Here is a 26,796-nt window from a genome sequence, read left to right as displayed (position 1 = left end):
GGAGAGAAAAAATCATGTCATGGTACGTGATACACACCTGACCAAATAGCTGTGGGTTTTGTGTATCGGGCACGTGAGTTTCCCATAGCCGCATCAAAAATAAGCATGGTTTGTAAAACCCCTGAGCTGCTGTAGGGGAAGCGAGGAAGCTACTGGTGGATACAGGAAGACAACGTGCAGTTGCTTTGTACAAAGTACATCTTTGAAAGGTGGAAAAACCAAAAGGCAAGCATGCAGGCTGGGGGGATGTCAGCTTTTCAAGGAAAGCTGAGTCTCTCTGCAAATTTTTATCTGGCAGAGGCAGAATAGGAGGGGTGAGTAGGTGGTTGTTCTGGAAACTTGTTAAAATAATCTAGTTGCTGCACCCTTGAGTGAGCGAGTGACATTTTCCAGGAAGATATCTTTTCCTCTTCCTTGGAAGAATCACAGAGCAGAGGAGATGTAGTGCGTGCCTGTGTGCAGTTAGAGGAGGAAAAGCACAGAAATCACTTTTTGTCTAGTCATATAATAACCTCAATTTTTGTAATGTCATCTGCATTTGAGGCAATCCTTTTAAAGATGATGGCTTATAAGTAGTGATTGGTGGTTTTCCTTTTTGGTGAACTCTGTACTTTTAATCTCTTAAACCCAGGAAAAGGCTTTTTCCTTTGACCTCTTTGTGATGTGTCTGTGTATGCTGAGCTGCTGTGTGTGATGTGAGCATGTAGCAACAGATGGATAAAATTTGGAGCTGTTGAATTGCTCTTCCTTTTGGATGTCACCTTGGTAGTACCCCCTCTAAGAGTTTGCGAGGGCCCTAAAGGCAAATACAAGATCCAGAACCCCACTTGTTAGGACCACCATTTTGGAGTTCTGCTCTTAAATTTTTCTTTTTTGGTTGTTCATGTATTTGTACAAAGTCTTTATTGTAAAGTCGTCTTTCCAAGCCAGTGTCCCATCTGTCCTGTGCAGAAGTTGGCAGTAATATGGTTTCTGGCGCTGTGTCCCAAGTGGTTTACTCTGTTCCCATTGCAAACCGCTTCCCTGTTAACACTGGAATTCTGGAATGAGTCCTGGGACTTTTCACTGACTGGGAATAAAGTTTGGTCCTCCTGGGGTAAACAAGCATACTGTTGTTACTTAATAAATTTGAAATCTGCAGTATGAAACCTCCTACCTTTTCATTACTGTGTTTCTGTGCTATACTGTGAGAAGGGAGAGATACCCTCCCTGTTACAGCTGTTACAGAGACAAACGTGGAGTAACAGCACTAAGGGGGTGCCTGGCTCAAGAAATTCAGGGCAAGTGACACTTGAGTCTGTAATGACACTGGCATCGACTGTTAGCTCTAGTGACATGGTCGTTGCCTTGAAACTGTGACCTGTGTTCCCTTTTTGGGAAAAAAAAACCCAAACAAAACCAAAACAAAACCAACCCGCAGACCCATTTCAAAGACCAGGGCAGCTGCTTTGTTTGCCTTTTAAAATCTCTATTTCTGCCTTTTTGCTTGGTCAGTGTTTAGAACCATTAAAAAAGTAAACGTGACATGGGGACTGAAATCCTGCAGCTAGAGCTCCTTTATAATTACATATTCAGCCACAACCGTACAAAGGAAAATGAGAGTCGCTTTTCCTTCATGTACTGTATTTCAGTTTTCCCTTAGGTTTAAATTGGCATTTTGGACTATGTTCACTGGAGCCACTGAAGAGCTTATCAGAAAAGGAAGGAAACAGAGGGAGGGAAAGAAAGATAGATTTCCAAATGACAACCTTTTGAATAGTCCAAGTTCAATCCCTAAAACAAAAAGTGGAATCTTTTTTTTTTTCTAAATAATGTGCTCTACAGTCTCACCTCTCATCTTGAGAAACATGAAAGAGCAAGTAAAAGAGATGACCCAAATCACAGAGTTCCTTTGAAAGAAGAAATTCAGCTGTTTTGAACACTTACAATCAAAGGAAGTGGTTTCCCTAATTACATGAACTATGTGAAAGCTCTCAGAATAGCTCTTCCACCCCAGGATTCCTTGCACTTTAGAAGTTTGCATAAAAGCTCACATGGAGAATCAGATGCAAAGTGTTTGATTCAAATTTTATTAGGCAGAAGTGCGCATACATTCGTATCTCTGGGTTTGACAGCTGGTTGGGTTTGGACCGCAATCCTGGGTTTGATGGATTTCAGTCCTGTACTTTAAAATCTTTCACTCTTCCGGTTCTCCGGTGAGACACTCCTTTCAAGAGAAAAGTGGAAATGAAAAAATGGAGAATGGATAGAGGGGTCCCTTTGTGAGCTTTCAGTTGAGGATTCTTCACCCCGATTAGGCTGTTCATCGTTGTGAAAATCCATCCCTGTACACAGCTTTTAAAAGAATGAGGAGTTTTACTTCCTCTCATTTTAAAGAAGCTGTATATCTTAAAATATCTATTTGGAAGAATTAGGATCTGACTTCTACAACTTCAGTAGTATTCTAGCACCACCATTTACTTCAACCCATCAAAATTCTGAATTCAGCTGAGACTTTTAACAAAAAAGCAATATTTTCAGAAGGCTACTACACCTTGTGCTTTCTTTTTGTTCATACACAATAATAAAGGTATGTTAGTCTAAATTAAACAGTGAGTGTGTATGAAAAGATGCAGGACACTTCTAAAAGCTTAAGATCTCTGTTCCTTAAGATTTCCTTTTCAAAAAAAGAGTTTTGTTTTTTGGTGGTTTGGGAGTAATGGGAGCAAGCAATGGAGACCTTGAAGCAGTATCAAAATAATTTTTGAATGCAGGCACCTAAAGTTAGATGCATCATTGACCCAATTGAAATGCTCTGTAGGAAATGTCTTTATTTCTCAAACAGTTTACTAGCTAAAAATGTAGTTAGATTTTTAGCAAGAGTTATGAGCATTCATCACAAAATTGTGTGTCCTGAAAGTGCTGAAGATGGGTATCTAATCTTTACCCAGCTAAAACTAAAAATTATTCTTCCTTTCCAAACCATCTCTGAAACTAACAACAAGGTGCCGCCCCTGAGAATACAATATGGAATAATTAATGGTTGAAATGTTTATTAATATTTGCAAGGTTTGCAGTAATGTGCAAGACCATCACACTTACTCTACACAACAGTGATCTCCAAATGGTCTTATATTCTCCACTCAGAGCCAACTATAGTAATTATATCCAGATTTTATAAAGACAGAGATAATTGATAAAATTGCCCTTGAGGAGAAATCTCAAAAGGCCTCCAAACTGCAACAATTCAAACTCAAGAAGGGAAAAAAGTGGAAGGGTTCTGACTGCCTTCCAGATACACGGGATCAGCCAAACCCTCTTTGGGGTAACACTGTATACTAATAATAAGGTATCGCTAACTCTACTTCAAGAGAAGAAGAAATGTTTCTCTGGGTGCTTTTTTCCTGCCAGTACTGCATCTTTCTTGTAAGTTAGCTTTCCTAAGCTCCATTTCTTTTCTTTTTTGCCAGGCAGAAGGAAGGACTTTCCCTGGAATCAGGGAATTGTCTCCTAGAAGTGAACACCCTCAGCAGGCCCGTGGTGTTGCAAGTAAAGTGCACAGCACAATAGCAGCACACATGGAAAAGGAGAGGAAATGTCATGTAGCCATACACCACTCTGACAGGGTGGAAAAGAGTTCTGGATATGCCCTCTGGAGAGATGTATCTCGGGCAGCAAAGATTTGTGATCAGTATTGCTAGAGGATGATTTTGCTTGGATGAAGGAGAATGCTTAAAGTCATCCCAACCTTGCCTGACTTGAAGGTCACGTAGAAAATGACATTTGCTCATGTCTGATCCTTGATGGGAGTTGGTTTCTCCCTATATCTCCCTAAATTAGAATAGTCCTCAGATGAGTTTTTGCATACCTCTGCCACTGGAAAATGGGAAGCTGTGGTATACATGATGCTGTTATTCTTCCACACCAAAAGAGATGTTGCAGGTTTGAATGTGCTCTGTGCCACCAAAACAGCACGGAGCTCCTGGGCGCTAGATCCAGCTTGTGAGCTCAGTTCATTGTTGTGAACTTTGCCAATGTAGTCCTTGTCATACTCAGAGCATAAATCAGTTGGCAATTGAGCAAGGACTCAGGCGTTGCTAGAATTGGAAGAGAAATGACAATTCTTTTTGCTGCGCTCAGATTCAGACTGGAATTGTCACTTGCTGCAGCATGTTGCCTCCTCTTCGGCTCTTCAGGTACAGCCTGTAGGAAAGAGGTTTCATTGGTACACTGCATGATGTGACCCCAGTCCTGAAGTTCCTGTGGGCTCATGTAATGCAGTGTTCCTGCTTCCTCTGTGCTGTTTCATTTATTGCAGGTCCTTGGGAAGCACAGTGCAGGGCAATGGAGGTAGTAGTGCAAGTCAATTGTTTTGTAATCACAAAATAGATAATCTCTATTTTCTAACTGGCCTTTTAAATGTTCTTAATCTCCCACTGGGTTATGTGTGTGGTATTCCTCATTTATTTCTGATGCGTCTGGAAGTTTTCTAATAAAATGATGAAAGGGAAGATTCAAATGAAGTCTGAAGGTGCAGATTACTGGTGTGGAAGTAGAAATTCACAAATGGGGAAATGCTAAAGCTGAATGTGGTTGCAAGATGTTCTTTCCCTTTACATGTTTACCCTAAAACATACTGTGGTTACATTGTGGAGTATTACTGCAGTACTGTTATTTTTGCATTCAACTGTCTTCTATTTACCACTTTTTCCTACATCTGTATTCTTTTAGAAATTTTGGTCTATTCATGTGTGTGAGTTAGAGCAGTTCTCAGAAACATTTTGTACGTGTTGGAGGATGAGAATTAATGGCATGAGTGATGCTGTGATTTTTTTCACATTTCCAACTCTCCTTAGAGGAAATGCTCCTGGCTTGCATGTGCTCTGTTCTACCAAACCATCGTGAAGGAGTTAGAGCAGGTCTCAGGCTTTGTGTTCTCAGTTTGGCTCATTATTCAGTTTTACTCTTTCTGGTGGGTTTGAACTGCAGAGCCAAGGTTGCAGCACAGACATGGGTAGAAGTTACAGCACCTCTGGTCATTCTGTTGTAATTTTGGGGAAGGAACTGGCTCGGGATATTGCTGTTTGGTTGGAAAAGAGCAATGAGAAAGACTTTTGGCTTAATTTGGTATCCTGTGGTGGTACAAAACCCGCTAGTTCCTGCTCCTTTTAAGTCTGCTGTTCGTGAAACTCAAAGCTACTGCCTTCACAGGATACCAGGTCACTCTGTAATTAGTCTCTATCACTCTTCTAGATAGGTTCTTCTAGATTTCCAATTTCTACAGAGTTCAGAGATACTGGTATTCAAGTTACTGCTTTTTTAAACAATTTATTTTGAGGCTGACAGCTTGTATTCTTAATAGATATGATGTCAACATAATTTAAAAAAAGTTTTCTTTTCTGAAAATAAGGGTTTTTAATAACAAAGATTAGAAATGAAATAGTTGTTATTGACATATCTGTGTAAGCAGATAGCTATAAAGAAGTCTAGGTAAGATAAGGAGTTCTGTGTACAGAAATTAATCAAAGAGAAGTAGGGGAAAAGCCGAAGTTACATGTCAGACATACATAGTACAGTAATACTAATAAATGTGTTTTCATGACACTAAAACCAATTTTAAAATATTGCTAGTCTTCCTCTAAATTTTTTGCCTTGGACATTGGGGGTTTTTTTTAATTATTTCAGTCTTAATGGAAAAAGATTGAGCTACCATGAAGGTAGCTTGAAGAATTCCAAGAAATAATAAACAGTGGATCTATTTTGCATAAAGGTAAAAACTTGAAATTTCAGAAGTTTTGTCTAGTTTCATTTTTTGACCATTGCTACCCAGTAGGGGTAGCATTTGAGCCAAGTTTCTAACTAAAATACAGTTTTCAATCTTAGATAAAGAAGAGTAACTTTTCTGAAAAGTGGGTAAGGAATTTATGTCCTGAAACTTTAGTTTTGTTGGGAGTGGAGACTCTGGTCTGTAGTGGTCTATGTGGTAGTGTGGACATAGCCAGTGAGCTGCTGTGAAGTCTGTTGTTCTGGCTATTGTTTGATGGCATGGTCCTGGCTGAAGGGCAGTCATACTTAGTTGGAGAAGGTACAAGTCAGATTTTGGTGGAGTCCTGTGCTCTTGCTTATGTTCTTGCCAGCCTCAGCAAGGTGAAAGGAAGGTCTGGCTGTAACCAGAGAGAGGATACTTACTGCTTAAGTCGTGGTAAAGAGAAAGAAGACGTGGTAAATCACAGAGACAGCTTGCTGCTCTGGATTCAGGAAAGAAGATGATACATCACTAGTACATGGTAAAACCAAAACTGCAAGCAGATTTGGACAGTTGCACATAAAACCATGATGTGTGTCATTCAGATAATGCACAGCAGTCAGAGATTCAGATTATAGTGACAGCTCATTTTCTTGAACACCCCAGATTTTGTGAGTTTGTGCTATGGCATAGGTGTGGCATGAAAAATGCTTCTGATCCGCAGAGGACTCTCAGACACTTCAGCAGAAGGTGGTCTGTAGTTGGCAGCTACTTTCTTTCCTTTCTCTTATGCCAGATGGTCACAGCCAGAATTTCTGTGCTGAAAGTTTTTTGTCTTTTTAAAGTAGGTGGTCTCTGGGTAGGGAATGATTCTTTGTTTTTCTGCAGGGGCAGGTCATTTTTGAGTGATAACTGGGGAGAGCCTTCTAAAGAGCTCTGACAGCCCGTGTGGAAAGCAAAACCCCACATGGTTCCCCAGCAGTTGCTGTTAATGTATAACAGGGAGGTAACACATTTTGTGATGTGCTGTTTTCATGAGGGTGGGCTCAGCCTGTCTGGTTGAGGAACATTTTCTGGAATTATAACAATCACTGGGATTCCTAAGAGGGATCCCCATCAAGTGCTGTTCCTATCATTAGCTACAGTAGGTTGGGTTTATCTACTCTAAGACAGGCTTAAAGTGAGTGCTCATCAAGAACATGATTTTTTTTCCTTGGTTAAATTGCAGTTTTCATTATCAAGTTTGAGATCATAGCTGCTTTAGACGAGTGGATCAGGATCCATGAGTATAGCTGCTGCTGTCTCTGGAGTCTGTGCTAATTGTTCAGTAAAAGCCACTATGATTAGACTTACTCTTCTAAGTTATCTTATCCAGATTCCTTGCTAATACTCTGCAGACCTCGGAAAAATCACTGCTCTGGCTGGATACGTGTGAACATGGCCTTTCTCCAGATACCATTTCTTTGATATCGTTTTCTCTTCTGTTGCTCCTAAGTACTGCAAGAGACTCCTTGAGAGGGGATTGGTTTTGCCCATCACTGTGGTACCAAATGTCTTTCCAACAAGGTGCTCATGAGACTTACAGTGACTTCGATCTCAGAAGTAATCTCCTTGGACATTTTTCCATTTGTTGGGTCTGGGAAGATTCAGGTCTTGCATATTAGCCATGATACCTGCTCACCTGTGGAGCGAGCAGGGAGTCACAAAGTTTCACATTTTGTTATTCCCTTGCATTTTAGAGATGTTGTGGGTTTTGTTGGTGTACTCTATAGTCAAAGCAGATTTGCGTTCAAAATGATTGTGAGTAAATGGGAAAATTTCCCAATATTGAGAAGAGAAATGATGATTGCTGAAAATAAACTGCTCTCTGGGAGCTCAGATATTTCAAACCTGCTCTTTAGTCCACTCATCTATTGTTTCTATTCTGTTGCTGGTATTGCTTTGCAGCTGGAGGCAGTTTCTTACTCTAAATCTGCCTGAATGAAGTATTTATAATGCAAGACATTGCTCATTTCTACACTTTTACACCATTACAAATACGTAGTTTATGCACGTTTTGAAAGGGTTTACTAACTGTGAATAACACTAGTGAAATCCAAACTACTCTTCTTGTTCTTGGCAGATCTCCCTTTATCAGGTACCTTAATACTAAATGCTGATACAATCTCAAGCTGTATGATGCAAAATGTAACACTCCTGTGAGATATGTTTGGACGTTGTGGATTTCTAGTTGAAATCTGTGTGAAAATGAGTTATTTGTCCATGATCTTTGTGGTTTGTAGTTTGTTTTGGTTTGGTTTGTTTTGGTTTGTTTTTTTTTTTAGTAACTGGCAGTGTGGTTGTAACTCAAAATGTCACTTTCAAGCTTATTAAACCTTCTGTAAGGATTTTCTGCAGAAAGTGCCCTTGCTTAGTTTTATCCTAAATGCTGCAGCTTCTGTTAACAGCCTCTTCTGTCATTGATAGCAAGTTTTTAACTCCCATCATGAGGAACACCAACACCATGATCCTGCAATTGCTTGGTTACTGCTGGGTGGGCTCCATGTGGTTATTGTGCTGGCCTGATGTACGTCAGTGGCAGGATCGAGCCAGGTAGCTTGATCTAACTGCCTCTTTCTGCGTAAGGCAGGAGGTGTGCTGCCACATCACAAGGACAGATCTCCCTGTGATTTTTGGAGAGACCAACCTGCTTTCCATGAGCTCAGCAAGCCTTTGCAGTGTTTTGACAGGGATGTTCTGAATTCACTAGATAGTGCTCCTAATCCCATAGCCTTCAAATTATCCTTAAAACTGCCAAGTTACGTGCAAAGGTTGCTGTAAAAAGTTATAGGAGATTATAAAACTCAGTTTTCTTTTAAAAGGGCCAATATCCAATATATTTTACTACTAACATGTCCTGTGGTGTTCCTTACCTCCAAAAATGCCATACACATTTGCTATTGCATGGTGCAAATGAAGTATTTTAAAGTAAATTACATAAGATGGGGTGAACCTGTAACAGCACGTAATAAATTTACGTCCGTGTTCCTTCAGCGCGGTACATTATGACAGTTGCAGTATCTTGGTAATGTGCTTTTTTTCTTCTTTCTTCAAGATTTAAACCTAAAGCTCAATACAAGGTATTTAAAGTGTGTTTCTACCACAGGATTTATAAAAATGAGAATTGTGTGGTGATACAAAACAATGGGTTTAGACTAATGATAAGATGATTATATAACTGGGAATTTATTAGTTTCCTTTATATTTCCACTTTTAATTGCTGGGATTTGTAAGAGTGTAATAATTTTGGATGCAAATTTGATGCTTTGAAACATTTGCTCAATCAAAATGCTTTTAAATACATGTTTTGTATGTCATTGTAGATGTACTTATGAGAATTTAATTCTGTTGTTTGCAGAAGTGCTGGTGGCATCAATCTGAGAATGTAATTTAACCCTTCTTCTCTGTGTGGTTTGCGAAATAGTATCCCTGAAACACTGAATATATGGCTGTCTTCTAAGACATAACAAATGCTGACAGAGTTTTAACTTGTTAATGGGCTATAGAAAGTGATCCTCTAAATGAGTACTGAAAAAGAACCCCAAACTCACACAGCTTTAGTGATACGCAGCCATAGTCTTAAGAACTATGATTGCCTTTGAAAGGGATGGTAACACATTTGTGCTGGGAGGGTGTCCACAGCACTCGTCAAAGCATGTGGTAACTCTGTGCTTATTTGCAGTTAGAAAATCTCACTGAGGATTCTTTGACTTTGCTATGTTCGTGTGGTTTTCCTCTTGCTTTGTTAATATCAAAGACAGTTTAATTGGTTTAACAAACATTGTCAGTAGATAATCACTGTTCTTTGCTTATTAATAGCTTTCTTCTTGGGGACCACAAAGCACAAGACCTTTTTTTCTTTTTCCTTACAAAAATTTATGAGAATAGACAAAACACTAGGCAGAGTCCTAAATTTTTATTTTGTATCTGCTTGGTTTTTCTTTCTAATATTAAAAACTGTAATACTTGCATAACATCCCTGCTGTAAAATTCTTAGTAGTTTTATATTTCTAAAATTCTTTTCGTATCCCTTTATTTGTTGCATATCGAGAGGAACATTTGTTAGCAATGATAGAACATTAGGTGTCTAAGACTATGGCATGATAATAATCCAGAAAGAGCTAAATTACATGAACTGTTTCTATATCCTGCTTATTAAGAATTGTATTCAGTTTTCACTTTCGAAAAGACAGAAACAATGAAATAGTAAAAATTATCTGCTGTGGGTAATTTCTGGCTTCTATCAAAACCTTAATGTGCTTTAAAAAGAATCATCATGAGGCTGTATAATATTTATGTTCAAGCATGTAAAACATAAAAATATCTTGTGAAAAATATGCAGTTTTTTGGCTTAATGATTTGTCAGCATTACATTAAAAAAACATAAGCCTGTAGGATTTTAAGATGCATATTTCACTAGTGTTTTGTAGTGGAACTGTAGCTTTAGATGCTCATTGTCTTAGTATTGCATCTGTAAAATGATTTGGGCTCATTTACCTAGAGAAACTAATGTATTAGAGACATCATGCCTTATTAGACATCAGTGAATTCACAGGAGATCATTCCTGAGACATGAAAATGGACACAGACTGAATGTATTTTTGAGCAGGAATCTGGAAATAAAGGTTTGGGGTTGATTTGTGTTAGCATTCTATTATCCTTTTTGTATGTGATTGTCAGTAAATAGAACGATTTTAATAAAACATCAGCTGGCCTCTTGCAGCTGCCCTTTTATTAGACTATAAAACCCCCTGAGAGTAGCGAAGTTGCAACTCTCCCAAGAACATGACAAAGGTCAAAGCCTTTAAAATGCTATGAGACTTAGGAAAAAATGTCTTTTCAAAGCTGCCTTAAGTGTGTCTAAATATCTCCTTAATAAACATGGCAAGCATTTCTTTGGAAAAGTAAATAACCAAACTGTTGCATAATGTAATAATAAATATTAGAAGGCAGTTAAGGAAGTTGTATTAATCAGATTCATTAAGTAGCTAACCATGTCTAACCCTGTAATTTTGCATGGAGAGAAGGTGCCTCTTGCTGTGCAATTAACTGGTTTATTAACAGGAGAGTCGGTTGGCTGCTGGCTGACCTGATGGTCTCACAAGGGGCTGCAGCTATTTCCTCTGTTAATCCTAAACCAGCATCCTCAGACCAGGGTGGAAGGATGGCCGGCTGTACTTTGTCCTCTCTGTCCAGTGGCTCCAAAGGGACCTGGAAGAAATGGTGGTTAAGTTGCTGTGGGCCTAGTTTGCCCAGACCCAAGAAAAAAAGTCTTTTGATACTGAAAAAACTCTGTGGACAGATGTTCTTTTGCAGATCCAGCTGTGTTGCTGGAGTAGGCGGCTAGCCCAAACCCTTGGATCACTTCTCTTGACTGCAAGTGTGAGCGTAACAACTTTCTAACGTATTTCCAAGGAGGACCAGAGTAACTAAAATATGCTGAGTTGTTTGGTCTTTGCTAACTTTAGCTGCCTTGGGATAGGGAGCTCTAACAAGAGCAGCTGCGGCTGGTATGAGTAGCTGGCAGGCAACAACACAGCTGTATGCAAAGTGCCTCCGTCCACATCCTTACTGCCGTTGCAGCTACAATTAAAGATCTGATGGTAGGGCCTGTCTGCGTTCCTGAGTAATGCCAGCTCAGCATCAGGTGGCCGTTGCCTACATCTGCAGTCAGCGCTGACCTTGAAGATCTCCTCAGGGCTATGCTGCGTTTGCTGCTCTTTTTGCACTGGCAGTGGACAGAGCAAAAGCGAGGTAGGACTTGTGTCATCCCAGTGAGCTGAGGCTTGTGCTGCTCGTAACGAGACCACGCTGTCCAGGTAGCTTGCTTCGTCCCCTCATCTGCTGCTGGCCATGCTCAAAATCTATGTCAGTGGTGTCTGTTCAGCAATTGCTGAACAGACAAGGCGTAGAGGAGGACCCTGGGTTTACCTGCTGAAAATACTGAGGATATGAGTATTCATGCATAGTTGTTTGTACTAGAAGGTTAAGAGCAGCCCTAGCAGGTCTAGAGGCAGCTGTAGGGTGATGTCAGTCATAGATGATGTAATTGACATTTTCACATTTGCCAATAACCGGAGATTAAACAGGCATAAAAACAAATTAGCCGTTAAGCACTGTGATGTAGACCATGGTTGATAGGATGCAATTAGTTTGTACACTGAGGGATTACCTGAGTTCGTAAGTCTTACACTGTAGTTGTCTTATGAATTGGGTTTGATTTACAGTAACGCCACAGGAGCCAGTAAGTGAGAATTAAATTAAAATGTTTTTAGTGTAATTTGCTCTGACCTTGGATTTCATGATAGTGGTTGAATTATGTAAACAGTGGATTAGGTTTGTTTAGACTTCTGAATCCCTTTGCCTTCAAGAAATGTCATCTAGTCTGTAATTCCTTTCAGCAGGACTCGAGAGAGGGACATAATTTTACCCATACCTGTGGTGTAAGTATGGGGTGAATGGTTTTTAGCATGGTTTGATGATCAGTACCAGGCTGTGACTAAGCTTATCATGGGACTAAACGTAATACTCAACTCCACTGCAGTCGCCTTGTGTGCCTGCTTGTGTCTCTATGTTATGTCCAAGGAGTTTGTATTTACGTGTTTGGGTTGTGCCTTTCCTTCAGCTGAGCTCCTTCTAGTTCTGCTTTGATCCAACATTTAAAAAAAAAATAAAAAAAATCTGTCTTTCACACAAAAAAGTAATATAATGAAATAACTGAAGACTTGTTACTTGTCATCACCATGGCTTTAGGAAGGAAATTGATGCTCATTTAGGTTGCGTAAGATAGATAGCAACTTTACCGACGGAAGTGAGCATGTCATGCCCAAGCCAGTGAGGGCTGGCTTCTTCAGTGGCCTTTAGGCAGACAGATGCATGGCAGGATTTTCTTCCAAGCTTTTAGGCATTTTGGATTTAAGTATGAGTTTGATGCTTAAAGGTGATTCTAAATATTCTTGTAAGTGTCTAAGAGACCTTTGAAATACCAGTCTTTAACCACCACTTTGTAATTTGCTATCTGAAAGTCAGTCTTTCATTGAAATATGGCACCTTCTTGTCAAAAAAAGTACAAAAGCTTCAAAGATGTGGATTGACTTGCATCTGGTTCTCACTGTAAGGAATAAGTGTCTTTAAATTGGCTAATAGAGTTCACAGCTGGTCTATAGCAACTGAAAAGAGCAAAACTTGAAAGGAATAGTCTAGAATTGCTAGCGCTAACAACAGCAGAGTGATTAAAAGTGTTTAGAAAGGATTTTTTTTCAGAACTAATGGTCCTTAGAAAGAGTTGGCAATTCCCTCCCCCCCCGCCCCCAGGTTCTTAATATGGGATATCTGTGGGCAATTGGTAAGATGCCTTTCCTTATTCTTAGATGGAAGCTTGCTTTGGTGTTTGTTAAATCCCAGTTTAGAGTATGAACATCAATGTGAAGATGAGGGTATTAGCCATGGTTGACACAGCATTTCTTCATACTCCTGGAATGCAATCTTGGTGTGTAATATACCGTAAATAAGATAATCTTAGAAAATAATTATTTTCGAATCTCCAAATAATAAAAGCACTGTGTGTCTGTATGCCCGTGGCAGCGAAGGACTCGTCTTCTTGGCCCGGTGCTCCTATCCTGCTTGTTGTCCATTTCACGGTAGCACTGGGTGATTGGTAGGCCAGGGTTTTGCTGGTGGCTGCAGTGTGGCCCTTCCTGTTGTCCAGTGACTCTGGTGGGCTTTTACAGGATCCAGCAGCATCTTGTGTGAGATGGAGGACAGTCACTGGGTTCTGCACATTGCTGCAGTGGAATTGGGAGCTATGGCACTTGGATATGTTCATCATGTGGCATTTTTAATCATTCTTTAAAACGATTCATCTAGTACTACTTCTATAGCCAGGGTCTAAATACATTATGCCATGGGAAAGTTAAATGTGAGACCAGTCAATTTAATTCTAATGGCCTGTTGAGGTGCATGTATTGTAAACATCAGCAGGTGGTGTGCACAGTGCTTTGAAGACATGGATTTTTAAGTACTGTACCAGAAGATAGTTTTATTCCACTCCTCTTGACCAAGGTGTTCAAGAAAAGATGGTCTAGGTAGTTTTGTCTAATGTTGTTTGTGGCCTGGTATTCCTGTCTCATTTCTAACAATATTCAGATAGGCAGTCAAGGAGTATTAGGTCTCCTGGTTATCCAGTAGTAACGCTGGTAGGAATTAGAGGACATTCCCCAGTTTAATATTTCCTAAAGAAGATACAGTACAGAAGCTTTTGAAGTGTAGGGGTCTTGCATTTGCTAGGCCGTGGAGGTGGAGTTTTGAATGACTAGGCTGTCATCTGCATCCTCCAGGCTACTGAAGCAGGTAGGAGGTACAGCTCATGAAACGGGCAGTGCTGCTGCTGCGAGTCCCCTGCCTTGGGAGGCTGGTGGGGCTGCAGCTGGAGGGCAGAGCTCCTTCTGCCAACAGATCCCTTGTTGATCTATGGGTTCCTTCTCAGATCCTTTGACTGGCTGTAGGAGTGCTGCTGCAGGTGAGTCTTCCAACATGTGCTTAGATAGCTGCCAATTAAATTATTTTGTGGACTTGTAGGTAAGTCAGTCTGCAGTATGATTTGCTGAAAACAGCATACATTTAAAAAATTACTTTTCTGGTATTGTGAAAAAAGATGACTAACTTCACGGTAACACTGTTTCCCTTGCTGAGCAGGCTAAGCAGCATGAAGAACTAGTGGAACCCAAGTTAAGTTCAAAGCTATAGTTAAAGATTTAATTGAATATGTGTAAATGTCAGTGCATTACCTAAAGATAAAGGTCTTATCTCAAAACTGTGTTGAAGTTACTCAGAAAAGGTTTTAAACAACAATAGCAAAAAATTGAGCTGACACCTTTGTAATAATGCAGTCACGCACGTGTATCGTCGTACCAGCAATAAAACACAGGCCAAAAAAATGACTGTTTCACTATGTCTACATTTATTACAATAGCACTACCTGATGTACCATGGTTTTCTGCATCAAAGCTGCTATAGTATTCCTGTTTTCGGTGAATCTACAAGGCTACAAAATAATTTAAGTGGCAACTATCTAAGCAACTGTGGGAAGACTCACCTGCAAGTGAACAGCAACACTCCTACAGCTAGTCAAGGGATCCAAGAAGGGATCTGTCAGATCAGATACTTTCGATAAGTTCAGAGGAATTAATTGTGATTTTGTTCTTACTAGATGCTGTTGGCTGGTTTAGAGTTAACATAATCTCAAAGTCTTAAAGTAATGCATTGCTGTAGAGAAAAATATATAATAGCATATCTCTGTATTTGTATAATACATATATTTCTGTAAAAACGTGTATAAAATCTCTTGAATATTTATTTTAATATACTACAGAGGTGAAACTGTTGAGAGACCTTGAATGAGACATCTGACCTTCTTTTCTTGCAAAAATCATAGGGACTATATGCCTTAATTTGTGTGGATACGTTCTCATTTCCTCAGTCTCTTTCAAACTTAGAAGCATTGTTCAAGTGGAATTTGAAGGTTTTGTATATTTACCCAGAGTTTCCAAACATCTGCAGCCTGCTCTGAGGAGCAGTTTCAACTGTACTGCTGGCTATTTGGCAATCTCAAGCATACTTGCTCTGTGTATTCAATCAGACTCCACAGCGCATGCCTGGAAACTCCACGTTTCCAGTAAACATTGGATGGAGCTCTGTGTGCATGGTATGCTCTAACAGCCTAAAGTGCTGGACTCACTGAACCCATAGTACTTTGTGCATAAACACAAATTCTGGATAGGACTGCTGCAACTCTGCCAAAAATCCCAGATCTTTCTTTGAACAAAGTTTTCCAAGGCCTTCAGTTTTTCCAAAGACTTAGCTTCTACATCTGTGCCTTGGCCATGAAAGAATAGTCTGAAAAAAAATATTTTTTTTTTTCACCAAACATACTAAGCATTCACCTGCCAAACTCCCTCATGAGGTTTTCAAATGCCAAGCATTTGTGGACAGTCTTTCCTAGATATCTGTGTATTTATATATGTTACACATATGTGTATACCCGCTTGGGTATAAACTAAACTACTATAGCAAATGCCCCATTCCTAATTGTCTAACAGTTTTGTTTGCTTGTTTTCAACAGGCAGAAATACTCAGTGTGCTCAGTCACAAAAACATCATTCAGTTCTACGGAGCTGTCATTGAACCTCCAAATTATGGCATAGTTACAGGTAAGGATTTTTGTCTGACCTTTGTCTTGATTCTGTAAAACTCCAGTGTTACAAGGTATTAGCTTTACCCAATTTCAGTGTTTTGCTAATTGTTCTGGCCTTCTTTGAATGTTAGAGTGCTCAGCACCACCTGCCTCAATGTAAATGGGAGTGCTGGAGGTAGGAACTAGGCTGGGGGCATGGCTGGTAGCAGCACAGAGGCAGTCGGAGCCTGTGACGTTCTTAATGCACAAACTCAGCACTCCGTTAAAATGAAACTTTCACTCTGTTCTGTGAATTGCTTTTCCATTTTAACTGATGTGTGACAGAAGTAGAGGTTTTCATGATACAGAGTTCTGGCAAGTTCTGTGAAAAGGGAAGGCTGAGAGTGTGCTCAGAGCAGAGCTGCACCATGAATTCTGCCTGTATTGAAAACAGGAGAATCTGCACTGGGAACTTCCCAGCCGTGGAAAGAATTTGAAATAGAGTCAAGGGTTTATTAGACCCCATAAGACAATTCCGTTTATTCACCTAGGTGTGAAACCTAGGTTTCATTCATTCTGGCACTCCTAGAATTATGTGGAGGTTGGGTTTTGTGATTTTGTTGGTTTGTTGGGTTTTGGGGGATTTTTTCCTATCACCACTTTAAGCTTCCTTCCCTTATCTTGGGAGTTGGTCAAGATAAAAAATTACATTACAGGTAATGTAATTTCTCCCTTTTCTGTATGGGAGAAAGTAGGTAAAATAGTAGTAGAAAATAAACCCAAAGCAAAGAAATCTCCAGTCTGCTGAAACAAATGTTTGGAGAGGTAAAAACCATGAAAGCGTGGATTAGGAGGCATGTTTTGGCACGTTTGTAACACTTCAAAGAGCTTGATGCGAAGAGTAGTCTTTGCATGGTGGCACAGTTTAATAGCAGTTTGATGAAACACTGCCCTTCAGGTTTTTATTGGTTCTCAGATGGTGGACAGAACCTGTGAAAATTCAGTTATTTCTACCTGTCTCTTAGATGTCTGATTATCACAGTAGATGGCAGTGTAATCCGGTGGGAGTGCATCTGAGATAGGGGAGCTTTGCTTACAGGAGTATCTGCCTACTGGAGGTTATGGTGTTGCTGTGAGTATTCCAGAGGCGCATGGTTGTTGACCAGTCTACGCCACTCAGAGGATGCACTGGTGATAGCATATAGACAGGAACTTGAATACCTTCTTGAAGCAATGAAAATAACAGCAAGTTAATAAATCCAGTAATGTAATTTTACTGTAATTTATAACATAAGTAATAAGTGTAAATCAGCAAGCTGAGTAACAAAGGAGATGTGTAATCAGCAACTCAGGATGATGTCTGGATCAGAAAGTCCTCAGTTTGATCTCACAAAAGGTCAGTGTTCAGAGGACATTTGACCTGCTTGCCAGTCACAGGACAGACAGCCGCTAAAGTAGTTCATTATGTCATTGGGCATGGGGACTCTAACCATCTGTGAAAAAGAGACTACACTATGTAGTCCAATCACTTTGTTACTTAGGGAGTTCTGATTCCATCCTGGCTAAAGAAAAAAGCTTTTTTTAACAAACTGCATTGGTTCTCCCTGCAACTTCCAAGGAGACTGGCGTCCCATGGGTTGGAAGGGAAACAAGGCTCCATTTCCCCACACCATCTTCAAATGAAAGAATAGCTACTGAGAAATGTTAACTGTGCTTGAAATATTTTTTAGAGGGATTTTCACTCCGTGATCTTCTGGATGGCCTTCAGTGTTGCAGACTTAACCCTGTGTTTAGTCAGATCCACTTCTTATAAGGGAAAATCCCAAACAAGAGTAAATCCTGAGAAGCTAATGTTTCCTCAGAGTGATGGAGATGAGGGCATTCAGCCAAGCGTTGGCATGTACCAAGCAGTAGCTGCACGTAACGTCTTACGTGGGATTGTCAAAAGAGTTCTCTGAGAAAGGCTACATCTGCAGTCAAAACACGTTTTCCTGCTGGGATGTATGTTAGTGTGATAACCGATCATCCCACCCGGAGAGCTGCTAACATGGATCACATCATTCTAGATGTCACTGGCTGTCTCTGTCAACAGCAGTCTCAATGCCTAGCTTTCAGATCTGGTTTTTGACCACAGCTGCCTCCTCCCAAAAGGTTCTCAGAGCTTGTGCTCCCCATCCGCACAGAAACATATGGTGTATCCCACAGCCCATCACAGACTGGGTCCCGTCAGGCATTCAGAGCTTTTCTTTCTAAAGCAAATACCTCTTTTCCGTTATTGACAGAAAATTATGCTCGCGATATGATTTCCAAATCCATAAGCTTCTAGTAAAAACCTGTGGCACAATAAATATGTAGAAGCAATACTAAAGGATCGAGCTTTGTTGATTGAAGCTTGCATGCCTCCGTTCACAGAGTGGCAAAGGGCTCAGGGAGCTGAGTTGTCCCTGACCCTGGTGGATCAAATTATGCATTGTAAAGGCATGCAAAGCATGCAGCCAGCCTATTCCTGAAGAATCCATTTATAAGACAGATGATGACATCATGGGTAAAAAAAGCTTATGTTTTAATTGAGGAAATGTGCAGGTCAGCGGCTTACTCCTCTTTCGGTGACATCAGAAGCAACACTTGTGTCTCCTGCAGAGACTCCTTTCAGCGGGAGGTCCTGCAGTAATGACCCAAAACTAACTTGCCACTTGAGTGTTTACTTTCAAGGGACTTCCTATTTTTTCCCTCTTTCCTTTCATTTAGTGCTGGTATATTCTCATATGGCCTACCATGTTCTAGGCTGCAGATTCAGTCTCGTCCCAGAGTTTCCTTCCCCATGCAGCAGTCTCCCAGTGGTTTTGATTTCCTTGATGAGGAGCAATGTTTATTTTTTATGCACTTAGCCTGTCATGTGTCATTCATTGATTAATATTATTATTAACAACAATTCACATATATTTGATGTAGTCTTAGAGGGAATGATCTTGTGGCTGCTTTGAAGTGGCTGAAATTAAGCATTTCAATTGTATACCAGCTGGTTTGCCACCTTAGGTATGAAGATTTTGGGAGTTGTGTAAGTAGGTTTTAAATTCTGCCCAAGAAGCACACTGAATAGCCTTGGGAGAGAGGGACGAAAGGCTTGAAGTTGCTTCTTGCATCCCCCTGGTCTTTGTGTTACTTGGGCTACACTGGGTGACATGTGCGCACTCTGTCTTGGCAACCAGATAGAAGAAAATCTATCGGCTGCTTCAATTCACAAATGTCGTGTTGTGTTTTCACTGAAACATGAATGAATACTAAATAAACATAAAGCTTACTTAATAAATACTAAGCAGAGGAGCTACAGCCTTTAGACTGCTGAACATGACCTGTAGCACATGGAAATCTGGCCTGCTTACCTCAGGGTTAGACCTCTAGTTTCATCCTTACATTTTTTTTCATGAACAAATGATTTGATCTGCTACTCTGTTCCTCCATGGGGAAATAGGAAAAGAAAATTTTAATTTCCCTTTCTACTAACAAACCCTTTCTTCCTAACAGAATGTTATATATTTAACATCTGCTTTTACTTAAAAAAAAATGAATTAGAAAAAATCCTTTGTTATGCGGCATCATTTGTACGCAGTACTGCTTACCATTGGGGAATATCCTCTGTCTTTGGAAACAATAACTCATCCGTTAACTGCTTTTCTGATCAGGAGCAGCAAATGCACTGTTTAAATATGTAAGAATTTGAAGTTATATAAAAGTGGCGCTATGGAGGTTTCAATTGTCTCCAGTTTCACACCTAAATGTGTGTAGGTGTAACTAGCTTGTTACTCCAGCTCTCAGACCCACGAACTCTGACAGTTGGACTGGATTCCATCTGCCACATTTGCAAACACCAATGGGCCAAAAAAGCCCTTGTTTGTACCTGTATAATCCTGCTGTGGGTTCCTGTAGGTGTAGCTGAGAGAAGTTAAGAAAAAGGTCTGTTGATTCTAAACAAGGAGCATCCAGAACCTTTTACTCTGGAATTTGAACTGCTTTGCCTTAGCTGTCTTGACACCAGACCTTTCTAATGCCTTTTCATTTTAATGCCTGTTGTTATATATGATTTTACTTTTTTTTTTCCTCTTCCCCCTTAGCAGTAGATTATGTCTGTGGTGGGATAATCAGAACAAACTACCACTCTTCTACTACGTTACAAACAATATTAGCTGCTGGACTCAAATTCTTTGTCATTAAGGCAGAGGTTGACTGCTTTCTGGAACTGGCAGTTTCCATCAGGTCTTTCAGTTTAGGTGCAATGTTTTAAAAAGTCATGTGAGTGAGTTTGTTGTTGTTTGTTAACAGAGTATGCTTCTGCTGGCTCACTGTTTGATTACATTAATAGCAACAAAAGTGAAGAGATGGATATGGATCATATCATGACCTGGGCAACTGACATAGCTAAAGGTAAGCAAGATGAGTAGTGCATTACTATCGTACACAGCCAGCAAAGTGTACAGCTGGAGATGCTTTCCTTATGAAGTCAGGAATGCCTTCCTATACTTTCCTATTCAAATTGTAAAAAAAGCCAAACAAACATAAAAAAAGCAAACCCCATTCACTGTGCTTTTTAATGTGTTCCTTGGTTATTATGAATCTGAAATAATTTCTGGAGTGAAAATGGCTTCTATGAGCCAGTTTTACTTCTGGTTTGCCCCTGAGTCCCAAGAGGATAATTTTGCTGATGTAGAGTAATTATGAGGTAAAGTGCATAATTATCCTTACATTTGATTTGAATTGGGACGTTTAAGGAAGCTAAGGGCTTATTCTCAGCAAACATACTGAGATTCTTCATATAATAATGCAGAACAAGCCGTTTTGTCCTTTGTATTCTCTGTGACCAAGAATTACTGTAAACTAATGAACGAACAGTAAATTCATATCTTGGCTTCCCTGTGTAGCACCACATTAGAGAAAATAACTAAATGTGACGTTAAAAAGCATTAACATACCCATATAGATGCCCTGAAAGATATATGAGCCTTGCTTAGTGTTTTTTACTCAAAGTAGCTTATGGGAAGCTTTGCTTCTCCTGCAGCATATGGCATACTGGTATGCCAACTCGTAATGAGTACAATTAATGGGAACCAGAAAACATGACTGCTGATAGGTGATGGCCACGCTCAGCCTGCCTAACTAGATTGTTCCCTTGTTTTGTGTAGGAATGCACTATTTACACATGGAAGCTCCCGTCAAAGTAATCCACAGGGATCTGAAGTCCAGGAATGGTAAAGTAGCAAAACACTGAAACGCTCTGCATTTACTGTTACCTGTTAAAGTAGCATTTAAATCTGTACCTGAGCTTTGTGAACAAGCAGAACTAACTAATGCCTTGGCTGTCATCAAGCTGCACTTGTTGAGGCACAGAAGAGTCTGTTCGTCCTCCCCATCCTGAGCCTGTCTGACCTTTGTTACAGTTCCTGGCATCACTTAGAGCATTGTGGAGGGCTCTTTCAAGTTGTGTCTTGCTGACCATGATTGCACCCACCTTATCAGCTGTCAGACATTGTCTGGACACTCCTCACTTCCTTTTTCTATTTGCAAAGGCTGAGTACCAGGAAAGGCTGGCAGACACCAGACACAATAGACTGGATAAGTCTATTCTTATATATCTTATCTGAAAATCTTGTCTTTGCTGTGGCCAGTTTTGAGGTCTGACAAATATTCATGCTTTTGAGTAATATGCACTCAGTGTGGAGCTGCACTGGTTAATCTGTACTTGGCAGCTGACAACCATGTATGAAATTTGCTGAACATTGGCTTTTAACTGAAACTTTCACTACTAGTAGTGGGATAGGAGGGACACAAATTTTTATAATGTACATAGGGAGATAATAGTCAAGAAAAGTTTAGATCTCACCTCAGTTGTAAGTTTTCTCCTTTTATTAATGAATCTTTCAGTGGGCTTCTTGTTAAGCCTAACTACATTGGGGAGAATGGAGTTTATCTGTATTTTAGCTATAGTTGTATTGTTATCTTTGAACTCAGTAAGGCCTGAAAGGTTTTGTGTTTGTTCAGAGGCTTGCAGGTATTCAGCAGATGTTCTCTAAAGCTTCTCAAAGAAACCAGGACAATCGTGTATGTGTGCCTGTTCAGGTGCTGGCTCACCGTAGGATCATTTTTCTTGATAAAAAGCAAAGTCTTTTGCTGTGAAAATGTATTGTGTTTATTTTTAATAGCATTCTTTAACATTGTTTTTTCATTTTTCAGTTGTTATAGCTGCTGATGGCGTGTTAAAGGTATGAACACTTTAATTACTTGTAGAGAGATGATGCTGCTTGACTCGATGTTTTGATGCCTGATGAATGAGGTTGGTACTCTAATATCTGTTTATTTTTAATTTTTGCCAGATCTGTGATTTTGGTGCCTCAAGGTTCCACTCCCATACAACACACATGTCATTAGTGGGCACTTTTCCATGGATGGCCCCAGAAGTTATACAGAGCCTCCCGGTGTCTGAAACATGTGACACATACTCGTACGGAGTGGTGAGTGTCTCTCATTTCCTTATGTGTAGTAGCAGATCACTAGTGTGACAGAATTCATGTGATGCAAGAACAACAATTCTAAATAAGGACAACAAAAAATATCACGCTTTCTTTCAAGACTGACCCATAATTTATAATTGCATGCTTGAAAATGATAGGAAGAACAGTGTCTTGCATGTTTAGTAAGATCCTTATCTCATTAGATTAGCAGCATGCCAGTGTGGGAAGTGCATGTTTTACCACAAGTATTCAGCATATGTCTGAAGGCTTGCAGGAGCCACTGAACAATCTGCATCATGAATCTCTGCTTGTGTTTTTTAGTGGAACAGAAGAGAAAAAAGGTTGTTGTCTTGCCATAGGTGTATAACAGGATGAAATGATTAGGATTCCAAGTTTCATAAAATGGAGTATCACTAATTTTATATTAAAAAGCAAGCCACTTCTCCATGCTTAATTGTTTAAAAGACCCTGCTATCATTAGCTGTGAGAATAGAGACTGTACCCCTTGGGGCAGTAGAGGCCCCATCTAAAAAAATATAGAAAAGGCCAGCATTGCTTTGCCATTTTTCTGAAGGAGGAGCAATTGGTTATAGTTCATCAGAATGTCAGGTTTGCAGGAACAGTAATGTGAATTATTTAATTCTGTCCCCAGTTAAACTCTAATTTGGTTTTGCTCTGTAATACAAAAATAGGCTAGAAGTAGCCCCAGTGGTCAGACCAATTGTGTGCCTAGCCCTATAGGCTTTCCCTGAGAGAGAACAATAATGAATAGTTTGGGGGAAAAAGAAAAGGAAGTGGGGTTGTAGTTACCATGCATATCTGTGTATTAACCATTTCTGAGTTTGGATTCAACAGTGGGTGGCAGAATGAGGAATTATTTCAGTATCTGTCAAGTATTGCCTCTTCCTCTTTGAAGGATGGGATGAGATAGATGTGAGGGAGGCACTACGGTTTTAAGCTAGCACCTGTAGCTATACATAGCTAAGCTGATGTCCTGATGGAAGATGACTTAAACTTTTTGCCAAACAGTTGTTCATAGTGATAAAAATATGTGAGAGATGATGTGGCGTTGCTTACAAATGAAAAGTTGAAGGTTTGCAAGGAGGGAGAAAAAGCCTATATTGGCAGTTTCAAAATCCTTGCTTACTTCATTGAACTAGGTCACAAACAGTAAGAGAACATAAGCTAACAAATGTAAATGTTAATGTAAACTGTTACTGGAAGCAATTGCAAATTATCCACTGAAGGGAAGCATTCCAGTTTCAAAACAAAGCAAAAATGTTAGAGGAGAAATTCCAAACGTGGTCTTATAGCTCAAGCTGCTCACATAGTCATCTTGGAGTGAATTGACTTTAAGTAACATTCAAGAAGTGGGAGAAGATAAGAAATTGTTTAACATCTTATCATGTCCAGTATTACCAGAGCCTTGGGAGCAGTATGTCGCACATAGGTTATTTTTCCTTGTCCAAAAAGTAAAGCTCCTTTGACAGTTCTGTGCTTGGAGGTGAAACTCAACTACCCTCTGTATGAAAACAGTTCAGTGTTACTAGAGTATTTTAATGTGGTTATGGGTGTATAGTGCTACTTTAGTATGCCTACTAATATTTGACCCACATTGTTTAATATATTGTTTTTGAGCTAATGGGGTCTACTGTGGGTAGAAGCTTATGAAATTCATAAGCACTTAGGAATGAATTTGTCTTTTTATAACTCCAGTCTTGGAACACCATCGTTTTCAGAGGAGTTACAGGGATAGAAATTAAGAATGGCAGTGACCCAAGTTCTCTGTTGATTAAATTACTGACATAATGGGGTTATACTAGCAAGAAATTGTCCGAATATAACATCGAAAGTTGGAATCTCCCTATAGTAAGTGTTAGGCTATCACAGAATTAGCAAGGAGACTGAAAACAAAAAAAATCTTAGGGTATTTTTGTCTCTTCAAATTATTATAATCTATAAAAACAAAATGCAAAGAATCCCTTTTCAAAGTGTAACACTTGCCAGCAGTTTTTGTGCTAGAGAGACAAATCTGCTTTTCTTCAGTTAAAGTCCTGTTAACAAAGAACAGAATCCTTTCAAATGTAAACTAGTAAGATGCTAGGAATAGATATTCTGTTTGCAATATTTGTTGCCTTCCCCATGGTTTTCTTTATTTATTTTCTGCTATTTTTTTTCCTGACTGGTTTTTCTTTTTACAAACCAGTCTGTGATTTTAAACATTCTGCTTAAGGTGTGCAAGAGCTTTTTTCCATGAAGTGTCAAAGTCTTTCTGCAACCTTATAGGTCTGAGTTGCTCCTCAGCTGAAGTGAATTTTCCTCTTTGTGAACAGTTGCATACATGTTTATAGCTAACGTTCAGATTAGTTTGTCCTGCTCTTCACAGATGGTTAAACAGTTCCGTATATTCTCTTTGAGATATATAGTAAATAATTTATAATACTGCCATGAAATGCTAAAGCTAAATGTTCCAGGAGATTTATTACAACACAAAGACAGATCTTGCACTTTCCTTCAGCCATGCTGTGATTCTCTTTTCTAATCCATTTCCAAATCCATATTCTAAACAACAGATACCAAGTGTTAAAAGTGATCAGCCCAGAAATTGACTGCATGTCATTGTGTGTGTTGCTCAAAAACGATTCCTTGCATCTCTTCCAGATAGGAAAGTGTATGTGGAATGACAATGTTCACTCTAAAAGCTGTTTTGAAATCATGAAGATATATGCTTAGAATATGTTATCCTGGCAAAATTATTTGTAGTGCACTGCAACGTGTGTTTGTGTATCCGTATAAATGTGTTTAATCATGGAAAGCTTATGCAATGTAGCTGAATTGTTTTAACACTTAAAAGAAGAAAAATGTAAAACCATTAATTGGCTATTGGTAGCATACAGATTGCCATTAAATGTAGCAGCTGTTACGCTCCTAGCAATAGTTCATAGATTGCTTTAGCTATGAGAACATAGGTTATTTATAGAGGGAATGTTGGCCAGCTCCAGGGGTTATCCCTTATTCTTTTTGAAAAGAGTTATGAGATCTTTGACTTCCACTTGGATGAATGCAGAGAAGACTGACCTAATTTTCATGCCTAGGGGCAGTACCTCTAAGAGTACACTTTCTGCTCATGCTGTACTTCTGCTAATTGTGGCTCCTGACCCTCATTTGTGAACACTTTCCTACCAGAGAAAACATTTATTTTTTTCAGTGAACATGTTCAGAGTGTTTGCTTTTTCTCAAATTACTCATTTGGATGTTCCCTATCCTATATGGCACTTTGAATCTTTATTGGCTTTGCACTGGGGTGGGGATGTGAGGGGTTTGTTGTTTTTTTTCCTTTTGGTTGTTGCCACATAGTTGAGAGGATAAGAATTGAAATGTACAGCTGAGCTGACAGAAGTAAGTGTGTGAGCTTTTTCTGAAGACCATATAATTCTTATTCTCAGCTTCATGCATAGGATGAACAGTCATAAATTTGTCTCTCCTTTCTGTTTCTCTGTATGCAAAGAAGAGCCCAACATCTTCAGAGGCCACAGCTTACAAACCACTACATTAAATGATCTTGTTTTTGTTTTCCATCATTGTGTCTAGCTTGGCTGTTTCTCTGTAAGCACCTACTGTCTGTCATCACAGAGATGTGATGTGATCAGGAAAGCAGGTGATCCTCACCATCAGAGATGGGAGGGGAAGTGAACCATGCCAGTCTCAATTAAATTACACCAGAAATGGAAGATAGATTAATTTCCATATGAGGTGAGCTGGGGAGCCAGTTCTGAAAATGAACAGAGTGTATCTCGCAATAAAGAGGCCAGGGTAAGGCAGGTTGAGGTGTTTTTTCTGCTGCTGAATGACCCTGGGGACAGGAAGAGACAAATGGGAATGCAGAAGATATCCATTTGCTGCTTTTTAAAAGACTGATAATGCAATCATTCACCTTGACTGATGATTCAGGGCAGCTAATTCATGAGACGGGGTTGAAGCTCCTGTAAAACTGAAGATGGAGACACGTCACCATTGGAAGGAAAGGCTTTATCTACACTATTGGCCTGAACATGAAATTTGCATTGTTGTTAAAACATTTTCTAAACCTGTGTAAATAAATACAAGGATTTCTGACATCCCACTCTTGTATCTTTTACGTTCTTCTACTATTAGTAAAAAATAAGACATTAAGAAAAAATCTTCATATTGTGTCAGATTGCTGTACTTCTCTTGACCTATGTGCAGTCTTGAAGTGTTTTAAGCTAGCACTGTTGGTTTAGGAAGGCAGTGATCCATACAGGCAGTGGAAATAAACACTAAAGGTGTCATGATAAAGGAATTCAGTGCAAAATGTTCTGCACAAACTTATGTGCATG

General features: G+C 39.6%; 1 protein-coding gene across 5 annotated transcripts in view; it reads left to right on the top strand.

Moving 5' to 3' along the window:
- The window catches only part of LOC104831172 (mitogen-activated protein kinase kinase kinase MLT), a 95,603-nt gene that overhangs the window by 15,476 nt on the left and 53,331 nt on the right, over window positions 1–26,796 (top strand). For all 5 annotated transcript variants that reach the window (XM_010566572.1, XM_010566587.1, XM_010566596.1 and 2 more), the window contains exons 3-7: window positions 15,885–15,972; window positions 20,256–20,357; window positions 21,113–21,178; window positions 22,161–22,189; window positions 22,301–22,438. In XM_010566572.1, the coding sequence (XP_010564874.1) occupies window positions 15,885–15,972; window positions 20,256–20,357; window positions 21,113–21,178; window positions 22,161–22,189; window positions 22,301–22,438 (423 nt within the window). The remainder of the gene's footprint in view (window positions 1–15,884; window positions 15,973–20,255; window positions 20,358–21,112; window positions 21,179–22,160; window positions 22,190–22,300; window positions 22,439–26,796) is intronic.

This window comes from Haliaeetus leucocephalus, unplaced genomic scaffold (assembly GCF_000737465.1).
Source record: "Haliaeetus leucocephalus isolate CR32 unplaced genomic scaffold, Haliaeetus_leucocephalus-4.0 Scaffold1, whole genome shotgun sequence".
NCBI classification, from domain to species: Eukaryota; Metazoa; Chordata; class Aves; order Accipitriformes; family Accipitridae; genus Haliaeetus; species Haliaeetus leucocephalus.
The sequence above is the reverse complement of the archived record's forward strand: the minus strand, read 5'-3'. Positions and strand labels throughout refer to the sequence as shown.